Source organism: Azolla caroliniana, unplaced genomic scaffold (genome assembly GCF_043228905.1).
Source record: "Azolla caroliniana isolate FFs.n. ecotype wild unplaced genomic scaffold, voAzoCaro1.0.p SCAF_9, whole genome shotgun sequence".
Taxonomy (NCBI): Eukaryota; Viridiplantae; Streptophyta; class Polypodiopsida; order Salviniales; family Salviniaceae; genus Azolla; species Azolla caroliniana.
Genome location: NW_028230444.1, coordinates 22050071 through 22061623, shown reverse-complemented (window position 1 = coordinate 22061623; position 11553 = coordinate 22050071). Strand labels below are relative to the sequence as shown.

Here is an 11553-nt window from a genome sequence, read left to right as displayed (position 1 = left end):
AACTGGAGGGAGAAAATACAGAGATCGCTTATTTTTACATGAGGAGAAAGTTCCTCTTTATAAAGGCCAAGATATGGCCATTGGGCTAACTAGTTGTTGGAAATAACTAGCCGTTGGGCTCGCAATTATAACTTTTAAACATTCTCAACAATCTCTAACATACTTAAACTAGACATAATCCTTTTTTAGTCACAAGCCCCAATTGATGTTAATTTTTCCCAAGATAAATTAGAGAGTATGCAAAACTTTCTCAAGGAGTGTTGCATATTGCAAACGATAAAATTAATACAACTCAAGATAGAGCACGCTTTTATGCCAATCATGATGGGAAGCTCATATACTTAACATTCGAAAAACGTGTTATTACATATACCTCCAAATTCCAAAATTGTATCCATAAGTGCATGCAATAAATTAACCTTTTGTGAACCTTTCACAGTCTTAAAGCATATTGATTCATCAACCTATCGTCTTGATCTTCCCAATGGTGTCAATGTTTATCTTTTTAACCAAATTCTTGATGCGTTGATACCAAAATTTCATGAATAGTATTGACCATGCATGTAATATTAAGAGATGCCACCATCTCTCATAGGTTATGCATGATCACAAAATAACATGCTTGCACGAATCCAAATGGTGATCATGCATGGATCTAAGGTGGCAAGCATAAAGGTGTCGAGCACAAAATATAAATAGTGCTTTCACAATTGATGAACCATTTTGACTCAATTTTTGATTCAATATCAATCTCTAGCATATTCTTCTAAGCTCGTTCTTCTTGTTAATACACTTCTTTCCCTCTTCCTTTTCTTATTTATTTTGATTCATTCTTGTTCTCAACAAATAGTCTGTGCCAAAACTACCTCGTTTTTCTTTTGAGAATTTTCGAAAACAAATATTACACTCAAGGACAAAGTATACTTATTCATTTGTTATAACAACGTGAAGAGTTTTTATAATGATTTGTTGCACAAATTGCAAAAGAACATGCATGCAAAGGCAAAATCATCCAGGTTCTGAATTGAGAGAAGTGCAAAAGCAGAATGTTGTGGGGCCTAGGTAAGGAATGAATCAATTGGATTCAAACAGTCAAAATTGCAAAGATTTAAGTGTTTATAGGCCTGAATCTAATTTGAAGATTAATGGGGAGGATTCAAGGGAAATTCCTTGATAATGGCACCAATATTTACACAAACAAAGGTCAAAGATTGACCCAACATTGATTGAGTAGAAACCCCATGTTAAGTTCAACTACAAGAGGCTGCCTGAACATCTTGTAACTTAATAGAACCTAATACTGCGCACATACAAACAGAGACGAAGAAAATCAAAATGGATTTTCAATTATGATTAAGGAAAATACCACAAAGATAGGAAAATCTCAAATGCTCATCAAAGATAGAACTTAAATTTTGTAACTTCCAGATTATTAATATTTACAATGCTTCAAAATGTTCAAAAATCCATTTCCTGTGTGATTCAATTGTTTTGATTGAATGATGTAAGAGAGGTATTGTATTATGAACAGATCATTCCCATAATACAAATATAGAAATCCGCTAAAGCTGGGGTTTGGCCATCTATGCACAAAGATTTACCCCACTTACATACCTAGGAGACCACCAATTATGGATCAATTTTCAATTCATTTACATAGACGAGAATTCATGGAACACTGTCAATGAAAACTTTCTATTTGTATTTCTTCAATTCAAGAGCCAGATATCTTCATGGAATTTTGTTGTACTGACTTGCATTGAATGAATATAGAGCATTAAACCCATTGCCTAAAACTTCCAACTCAAAACCTTACATCATGTTGGCAATGCTTTCACATTGTCCTTGCAGTGTCTTGCTTCTCTAAAAAATACTTTATTGTGCTAGTTCCCGTATGGTGGAACCTCCTTGCCCTTTTCAGGTGCAATCTTCTAGTATACCACCATTACTAATATGAAGATGTCCAATTTTTCCTTAGGATACAAGAACAAATAAATAGGCACCACCTTGTTCTATGAGCTTACCTTGTATCCTTTGCCAACATAGAACCTTTCCATTGCTTAGGGCGGTAGATGCTCCTCAACAAAGCTCTAGTTGAAAATTCGTTTTCTGAGACTAATCAAAATTTCCTATTTCTTCATGAGGATTCCATGGAATCGGAGATATGGTTTAAACAAGATGGGGAAAAAAATATCATTCCCTATCACCAAGACAGAAAAAGGTCAACATGGACTCCAAAACTTGAGGGTCATAATCTTGCGTGAAAATGCATTCTCCAGCAACTCCTCTTGGTAAAGCTAATTTAAGACACCTATCATGAGGTAGCTGCATGTTCATCAAAAGGATTCAAACTTGCTGAGTCTAAGATGTGATCAAATAAAAAGAAAAGAAACATATATACATATATTAGCATCTCTAAAAGACCATAGTGACCCATAAGACCCGACAATGATAATAACACCTTACGTTAAATGGTCAAAGTGGTAGCTAAAGTAAACAGCAATTGGAAACTCACGTCCATATTTTGCTTTAGAATTGCCTTTGAGATGTGTGCTGGTGGAGCAGTTGGTAAGTGTGCCTTTTCCATGGCAATTACTGCATCCATCAGAACTGTGTCATCTATCCATTTTAACCTATGTGAGAGGTCTACTGCCATAACCTAAAGTTCAGCACATAAGAAAACAAGATGAGAAAATTTTATTGAAATTATTTTTATCAAAGCACAGACACTTCAATGTAGAAACAGAATAATTGTTGCATACAATTCCAACAGAAAGTGCTTCTCCATGAAGCCACTCTCGACGCTCCCTGCTTTCTGACATGCCATCTTTTTGTTCCGTGCTTTTCGAACCTTGATCCATGCTTCTCAAGATACCCTATATCACAAGTTTCCAGAAGCAGAAAAGAAAAACACCATAGGACATGAGGTTAAGTATATCAAACAATGTATAGTTAATATCATAATTATCCAGTCATCTAGATTAAATCTCTAACCAGGTGTTACACCTGTTAGGGTACACCATTCATTTCTTGTCTATTGATATAGCATTAGGCTTAAATCAAGCTGTGTAATCTTCTCTTCCTTGTGGGCTTACATACAGCTATGAGGATTAGATATCATGTTATTAAACTGCTATCATAAGTTTTACAAACATGCAAGATATATAAGGGAAATATTTGGGTTTTAACTTTGAGCCCAATGGGCTCTATCTCGTGTCATGTGCATACTACTGAGAGCAATTATCGTCTTTTAAATCAATATAGACTTAAATATGCCAAAGATTTGTTTCCCCATAGTTAGGGACAACACATATTTGTGTGGCATAGTTAAACTATATATAGTTAAGACCCAGTCTTCTCTCTCTCTCTCTCCACCATCTCTATTTCATGTGCTAGATATATATATTTTTGGATGCATAATTTCTTATCTTCTATAACATTATACCGAGCCAGGAATTTTTTTGATTAAGCAGCATTCCCATGCTCCATTTCCTAGGCCTACTACTTTGCACCATTTGTAAATTGGACTCGACTAGTACATATTAATGTTATAGATGTGCGTTTGGAAGTACATGTCCAAATGGTTGCCCAAGAGTAAGAATATCTCTCCTGTGATTCTGCAGAAGTTCAGCTTTAATCATACAGCACCTTCTAATCGCATCAGCTACTGCTGCAGGATGCCTACCACAAAACAAAGGATCTTTATCAGATGTGTTGCACAAGATTAACTTTAATAAAACTGTACAACAGGGTTATCCTTAATGAACTAATTGACAAATCGATGCATCAGAATCAACCAGGAAGATTTCTACATGCACTGATGGATCATTCATATCAATTAATGCAAGTAGGAGGGGGAAATATCACTGTGTAAATATTTCAGATTGTTAAGGAAATAAACACCGGAATTAGCCTCAAGTCCAAATGAAGAAAGATAAGATAGCAAAATCTACCCTAATGCAAAACAAGCTTTGTTAGTATGATACTAGTCAAACCAGTTTATTTTTATGTACTTGAAATGTCTTACCTCTCCAACATCTGTGTCATGTTTTTTTTTAACCAATGCAGGAAAGTACCATCTCTAACCAAGGAGAACTTGATTGTTTCAGCAATCCCAGATATGAGCTCTTTGCCGGGTAAAGTTTTCAAGGTATCGGTGTCGGTAATCACACATTCTGGTTCATAATATGAGCATATTGATTGTTTATCAAGAAGATGGTATATTCCTACTTCATGGGCAACTGAAAGATCGACCTACAGCACATCATACTATGATCAGGTTCGAAAATATGTCGATTCCTTACTTAATTATTAGATTAAGAGTTCTCTACCTGTGCTCTAAACATGTGATCATGAGCTGAGTCCTAACATGGTCATTAATATAGATTTCACTACCTGAGCCCTAAATGTTGTTGGTATTTGTATATAGTTCACTCCTCCCTTATAGCAGGCAGCAGAAAATCCACAAACATCATTTATAACACCTCCACCAAGGCCCACAAAGGTAGTTGTCTGGTCCATTCTCTCTTTCACAGCTATATTGATCACTTCAGCTACACTTTTCTGCATGCAAAATTTTCTTGTTCAGCAATCCAAAAAAATGGACGGGGGCAGGGGCAGGGGGTACTGATATCATATAACACCACCGATTTTTTTTTATTAGGGTGGATCTCCAAACGGACTCGATCTCGCATGTGGATGGCTGCTAGGACTCGGAACTTAACTCGAATCTCGAATCCGTACCCCGAATTCGGATTTAAGCGCAATAGTGTAAAAGGTGGAGGGGCGCGCAAAGGTTGAGCCGAAGTGGGAACACGGGCAGCGGGAAGGTGGAGACAGAGCGTCAAGCAACGAGTCGGTTTCGGGTTCGAGCAGACTGAGGAGAGACCTGCATAGTGTTGGGCTAAGACGCCTCGCCCAGCACAAGTTGATGAAGACTAAGGCGTGGTTGCTTATGTTGAGCAGCCACCCGGCCATCCTCAGAGATCAACAAGGACCACATGTCGCCACCTACCACGTGTTGCTGCATGACAGAGGGGAAGCACGACAGTTGCACACCGCTACGTGGCGAAGTGCCTCCGGCCACGTGGAGCTGCTAGAATCGCCACACGTCAAGGCGACACGTGGTTGTGGGTTGTCCATGGAGAGTTTGCAAAAGGTTGCAGCGCACCCTCTGTCTAGCTTAAATAGGAGACCATGATTAGCTCCTAATTAAAAGTCACGTAGCTCCATAGATGCACTCAATAATTCAATGAGTCTAATTTTCTCAGCAAGAATAATACAGCTCAATAAGGTGATAGTAATAATACCTTTCTTCTCTCATGTACGATGCACTTCGTACATTAGTACCTTATATTTATTATAAGGTTTTTATTAAATACACAATGGAGATTCCATCCCCCACATTTAACATCCGTTCACGCGCCCCACGACTTAAGCACCAAGAGGAGGTTTCACAAGCAGGTGGACCCTCTAGGATTTGGCCTAAGTTCACATGCAAGCCAAGTGTACTCACAAGAGCTATGAAGTGTGTGCGCCTTGGCAAGGGGTACACACGCCACAAGCCCATGAATCACACCTTGAGTCACGGGCGTCTTCTCCATTCGTCAAGCTGGTGTATTGTGGTTCTAATCACAAAACCTCTCAACACATCGGATGAGTTACATTCTCCCCTTTTGAAGAAGGCATCTCATCTTTGGTTTCAAAAGGGTTAAGGGAATTATATGCATTATTTACATCCTCAATTTGCCACAAGGTCACACCTTATTACCATTACTTTTCTTCCATGGTTTGCATTTTCATTGGCAAAAGTAGAGCCTATTAGACCCATGTTGGTTGGGTCGATCCTAATGACAAGGGACGGTTTCCAAGACAAAGTCACTACCTTTGTCGATCACCAAAGCGGGAATCCTTCAAACCACCATTTCCTCATGATTTTCATCCAAGTAGCTCCTCTTGAGCAGGGAAATGTGGAACACCATATACACACCCATGTGCTCAAGTAGCTCCACTTTGTAAGTGAAAGGAGGTAGCTTCTCGATGATAGGAAAGGGACCATCATACCGTCAAATACCAAGTCACCCACTTCATATTCTTCATGCCTACAGTTTGAGCCTTCTCCATGGCTTCCTTAGCTTGGTTGAGACGAGTGGACCACCTATCCATCGCGAGATTAACATTTGGAACAATGCTAGTTAATGGCAACGCCATAAGATCTCCGAGAGACAAAGGTTGGAACCCATAATCGAGTTCAAAAGGACTAAACCATGCAAAATCTTGCTTGTGGAGGTGTAGGAGAACTTTGTTATGTCGAGGGATTGGGACCAATCCTTTTGGACCAAGCTCACACAATGTCAAAGATAATACTCCAAGATTTGATTAGTGATCTCCGAGAGACAAAGGTTGGAACCCATAATTGAGTTCAAAAGGACTAAACCATGCGAAATCTTGCTTGCAGAGGTGTAGGAGAACTCTTCTATGTCGAGGGATTCAGACTAATCTTTTTGGACCAAGCTCACACAATGTCGAAGATAATACTCCAAGATTTTATTAGTCCTCTCTATTTGTCAATCAAGTTTTTGCTTTGATGGGTACTAACCTCAAGTTTAGTAGTTTCTATCACCCACAAACAGATGGTCAAACAGAGAGGACTAATCAAATCTTAGAGTATTATCTTTGCCATTATGTGAGCTTGGACCAAACGGATTGTTCCCAATACCTCGACATAGCAAAGTTTTGTTACAACCTCCACAAGCAAGATTCCACAAGGTTTAGTCCGTTCGAACTCAATTATGGGTTCTAACCTTTGTCTCCCAGAGATCTTATGGCGTTGCCATTATCTAACATTGTTCCAAGTGTTAATCTCGCGATGGATAGGTGATCCATTTGCCTCAACCAAACTAAGGAAGCCATGGAGAAGGCTCAAGCTAGGTACAAGAAGTATGTCGACCCCAAGCGTAAGCATGAAGAATATGAAGGGGGTGACTTGGTGCTCGTTAAGATGGATGGGTTCTCTCATAGGGCATCACTCCAAAGCTTGCTTGACGGTACAATGGTCCCTTTCTCATTATTGAGGAGCTACCACCTTTGGCTTATAAAGTCAATCTACTTGAGCACATGGGTGTGCATCCAATGTTACACATTTCCTTGCTCAAGAGGAGCTACTTGGATAAAAATCATGAGTAAATGGTGGTCCGAAGGGGTCTCCATTTGGTAATCGACAAAGGTAGTGACTTCGTCTTGGAAGCCATCCTTCGTGATTGGGATCAACCCAACAACATGGGCCTAATAGGCTCTACTTTTGCCAATGAAAAGGCAAACCATGGAAGAAAAGTAATGGCAACAAGGTGTGACCTTGTGGCAAATTGAGGATGTAATTAATGCATATAATTCCCTTAACCCTTTTGAAACCAAAGATGAGATGCCTTCTTCAAAAGGGGAGAATGTAACTCATCCGATGTGTTGAGAGGTTCTGTGATTAGAACCACAATACACCACCTCAACGGATTGAGGTGAGGACTCGACGGGTAGAGAAGGCGCCCATGACTCGAGGTATGAGTCGTGGGCTTTTAAGTCCTCTCAACGAATGGAGAAGATGCTTGTGACTCAAGGTGTGAGTCATGGGCCTGTGACAAATGTACCCCTTCCCTAGGCACACAAGTTTCGCAGCTCTCATGAGTACGCTCAACTTGCATGCGAACCTAGGCCAAATCCTAGAGGTTTCATGTGCTTCTGAAACCCCCTCTTGGTGCTTAAGCCACGGGGTGCATGAATGGACGTCAAATGTGGCAGACGGAATGTCCAATGTGTATTCAATAAACTTTATAATAAACATGAGGCACATTGTACATGAGAGAAGAAAGGTATTATTATTATCGCTTTATTGAGCTACATTATTCTTGCTGTGAAAATCGAACTGTCGTTACGGCCATCCGCATTGAATTACTACGCACGACTATGGAGCCACATGACTTTTAATTAGGAGCTAATCGTGATCTCCTATTTAAGCTGGATAGAGGGTAGTTGTGCAGCATGTTTAGTTGGTTCAAATCCTACACTAAGTTAATTATTCACACCGTCAAGCAACACCCTGCTAGCTCGGGTTTTTGTAATCAAATATCTCTTTGAATATATTTAATGCTTCCAACTCTAAGTCTCTCTGCTTGCTAGATCTTAATATTTCGGCTTACTGCATGTTCAGCAAACAGCCATGTTACCCACACACTTTGTGTCGTTCTCTCTACTCTATGCATACTCCTACAATCCAACAGAAGCCCCCTCCTCTCAAGCTCCTGAGTAGCATAGACGGGTGAGCAACATTCCTTTTGGCTCCTGTGGGGGGGAACGAGCCACCTGTGCAGGTGACTTGCACACAAGTGGCCACTGTGTCTTCCCAAAGACACGAGGCATCAGCACCACATGTCTACGAGATCTCTAGCCTCCTAATCTTGTGGTCCTCACCACCACCAGCCAACGACACTCGAGCAAGGGCGTTGCTCAAACCCAGGTCTAATCTCTCCAAGGCCCGGGCTCTATCCATTGACCTCGCTCCCCGTTCGCATCTCTATTGTGGAGTTGTAGCAACCTTCTGAAAACCCTCCATGGACATCCCACAGCCACGCACCACCTTGACATGTGGTGACTCCAACAGCGCCACGTGGCCAAGGGCACTTCGCCACATAGCACCATGCAGCAATACGCAAATGTCGCGCTTCCCCGCTGCCATGCAACGCCATGCCACAACGCCATGCATCACCGGGCGGCAACACGTGGTTCTTATTTATCTCTGAGAAAGGCCACGTGGTTGCTCAAAATTAGCAGCTACACCTTAGTCTTCGTCACTGTGTGTTGGGCCAAGTGGCTTAGCAATCCGCTACTCACTTGTTGCTCAACATTTTGTCTCCCTCTAACTGTTTCCCACGTTCCCATTTCGGCTCAACCTTTGTGCATTCAGCCATCTTCTTGAAGTTCATTCCCACACCCCTCCAACTTTTGCACTATCGGGCTTAAATCCAAATCCGGGGTCTGGATTCGAGATCCGAGTCCTAGCAGCCTTTCACACGCGAATTTGAGTCTGTTCGGGGATCCACCCTAATAAAAAAAAAGCAGTGATGTTACGAGGAGGGGGGGTAGATTGAATGATGAAGTCATTTGCACTATGATATAACTATTTCATTTCACCTGGTTTTTATGTTCTTCTCCATCATCTAGACATATAGCTTCAACATTCATATCCCTACCTATATTTGTGATAGACATCAGAAGTCCATCCAGGTATAATGGGGACACCTTGGTGTTCGTTATGATTAAAACGTGTTTTCCTTTTATATGCCTGCAGCCAAAAATCACAATCTAATTTAGTTTTAAAATAGCTCAGTAGTTCGTATAGACATGTTCCATAAGTGTAGATCTAGAATCCAAAAATATACATGTTCATGAAAGAGTACTCTGAAATACCCAAGTTATTCTTTATTTCCCAGATAACCCTAAATTTTCATTTTTTTTTTCTCCAAATGGACCTATCAACCATTAAAAGCGATAAAAATGGGTGAATTTACTACCTGGTTACTCAAATACTAATATAATCAAGGAGAAGAGTATGAACTGACCATATAATTGCTCAAATAGTCGATAAAATTGTTTGACAAGATGTTGAACAAGGCCATTCAGGTAAATAATGAAATGTTTTAGGGCCATTTGGGAAATAAAGAGAAATAAAGGGTAGTTCAGAGTTTTACCCTTCATAAAATAAAATAAAATCTTGACTTGTTAATTATGAAACTATAAGATATTAGATAAAGTTGAAAGAATAATAAATAATGGACAGTAATAAAATCAGATCCAAAACTTTATTTAAGCAGGATTAAACACATCCAAGATTGTAAACTTGTATTATGCTATCAATGTATATGTTGACTAAACAATTTTTAAAATGGTCTGTAAAAATGCAGTTTTACACTTTTCAAGGTGTTGGTGTGTTCCCCTTCCCCCAAAAAAACAGTCTATGTGCCCTCTAACCATATACTTACACCTTATATTGTACAAACACAATTGTTTTCTCAATGTAAATAATCAAGCATCACTAATTAAACTAAAAATGCCGTTTTAAAATGTGCAAAGACATTTATTTTTTCAAGAGTACGATAAAATTCATTAACACTGTGTCACAAATACCATTATCAAAATGCAGGTCTGAAATTTTTCAAGGTGAAAAGTGTTTTTAAAAATCCCTGGTACTCATGAAAATCCAAATGTTTTCAGAAATTTGGTATCCACACAACACCCTATGATTTAATTTTAAAAAATTAATTCAGAACAATTTTAAATCAATTTTGGATAAGTGGTATTAATTAGGCTAAAACAACAGCAAGAGAACGACATAATTATGGATTACCGCCTGAGAAGTTCTGTATCGCAAATAATTCCACCTCCTATGTAAACCGGATATGGCCTAGCACTGACTCTGATGTTCACCTCTTCTACCTCTCCTGGACGGAGAATCGGGGCTTTCTGAGAATTAAAAGCAATGGGGTATGGAGAGGAAAGAGACATGCAGACGCAAGCCTTTGCCACCACGGATGTCCTGCTACTAATCTGCGGTCGGAAGACCCTGCTCTCGACAGAGCGACGGCATTTGCGTCCGCGTTCGACATTGGTTCTGGCTGTCGTGCGTGGGGATGGACGGGGGCGGGCGAAGGGTTGGGCGAAGCTTGGCGATGGAAACGCGCATGACATCCTGCAGCTCTGTACGCAAGAAGCAGAAGCAGAAGCAGAAGCAGAAGAAGAAGAAGAAGAAAGAAGAAGACGAAGAAGAAGCAGAAGAAGAGTGAATGGATGGGTTTAGATAGTTTCCGAATTTTACAGAAATAGGCTCTCCCACGAGTTCTCGGAATTTACAAAAGTATGCTCGTTTCTTTTATCAACATAGATATTAGAGAGAAAGAAAGAAAGATATGTATGTATTATATTGAGTGCCTTCTTAAGAGGCCATCATGGCCTAGGCCCTAATCCTACATACATATAAGACCAAAGAAGAGATTACATATGCCGGTGTCGTCTTTGTCTTTGAGAACAACGAACCCAATGATTGAATGTTACGAAAGCGAAAAAGAAAAAACGTAAATAAGATAAAGAGGGAGACTACATAATCTTGTTACTGGTACACGTAAGATTATCGAGTTCGGATTTGCTGTAATTTTTTTGACAGAGAGAGAGAGAGAGAGACTTAAGCCCAATGCCTTAAGAGTTGATAGTCTAACAACTTACTGCCAAGGTAAAGTACTTATGATAAGAGAGGGAGGAAGGGAGGTCCTTGGTCACTCCTCCAAGAGGCTTCCACACACACACACACACACACACAAACAAACAAACCAAACTTCAAGTGGGTTGGAATGGTTTTTGTATGTTTGAGAATCAATGCAACCAGAGTGATGCTCACATATGGAAAGTGAGATTGACTTCATTCAATGTTATGATGGTCCGAGTGTTGCTTTATAGGGTGTTATTGTCTCACTTAATACACACAATGCATTTGAGAATAATTGAAATTTGTTC

General features: G+C 39.9%; 1 protein-coding gene across 1 annotated transcript; it reads right to left on the bottom strand.

The window, feature by feature from the left end:
* Positions 1–1372: 1372 nt before the first annotated feature.
* Positions 1373–10709, bottom strand: LOC147860627 (3-dehydroquinate synthase, chloroplastic-like). Its single transcript, XM_087324700.1, has 8 exons — positions 10394–10709; positions 9181–9331; positions 4396–4563; positions 4028–4254; positions 3573–3681; positions 2763–2876; positions 2516–2659; positions 1373–2325 (listed from the first exon to the last, which is right to left on the bottom strand). The coding sequence occupies exons 1-8, from the start codon at positions 10549–10551 to the stop codon at positions 2194–2196; spliced, it is 1203 nt and encodes a 400-aa protein (XP_087180826.1). The 5' UTR covers positions 10552–10709; the 3' UTR covers positions 1373–2193.
* Positions 10710–11553: the final 844 nt, after the last annotated feature.

Bases quoted from the DNA above. Each gene is read 5' to 3' on its own strand.
- LOC147860627 (XM_087324700.1), bottom strand. From the start codon at position 10,551: ATGTCTCTTTCCTCTCCATACCCCATTGCTTTTAATTCTCAGAAAGCC. The intron at 9,332-10,393 runs GTAATCCATAAT...TTTTGGCTGCAG, and splicing joins GATACAGAACTTCTCAGGCG to GCATATAAAAGGAAAACACG. The intron at 4,255-4,395 runs GTAGTGAAATCT...GATGTGCTGTAG, and splicing joins CAACAACATTTAGGGCTCAG to GTCGATCTTTCAGTTGCCCA.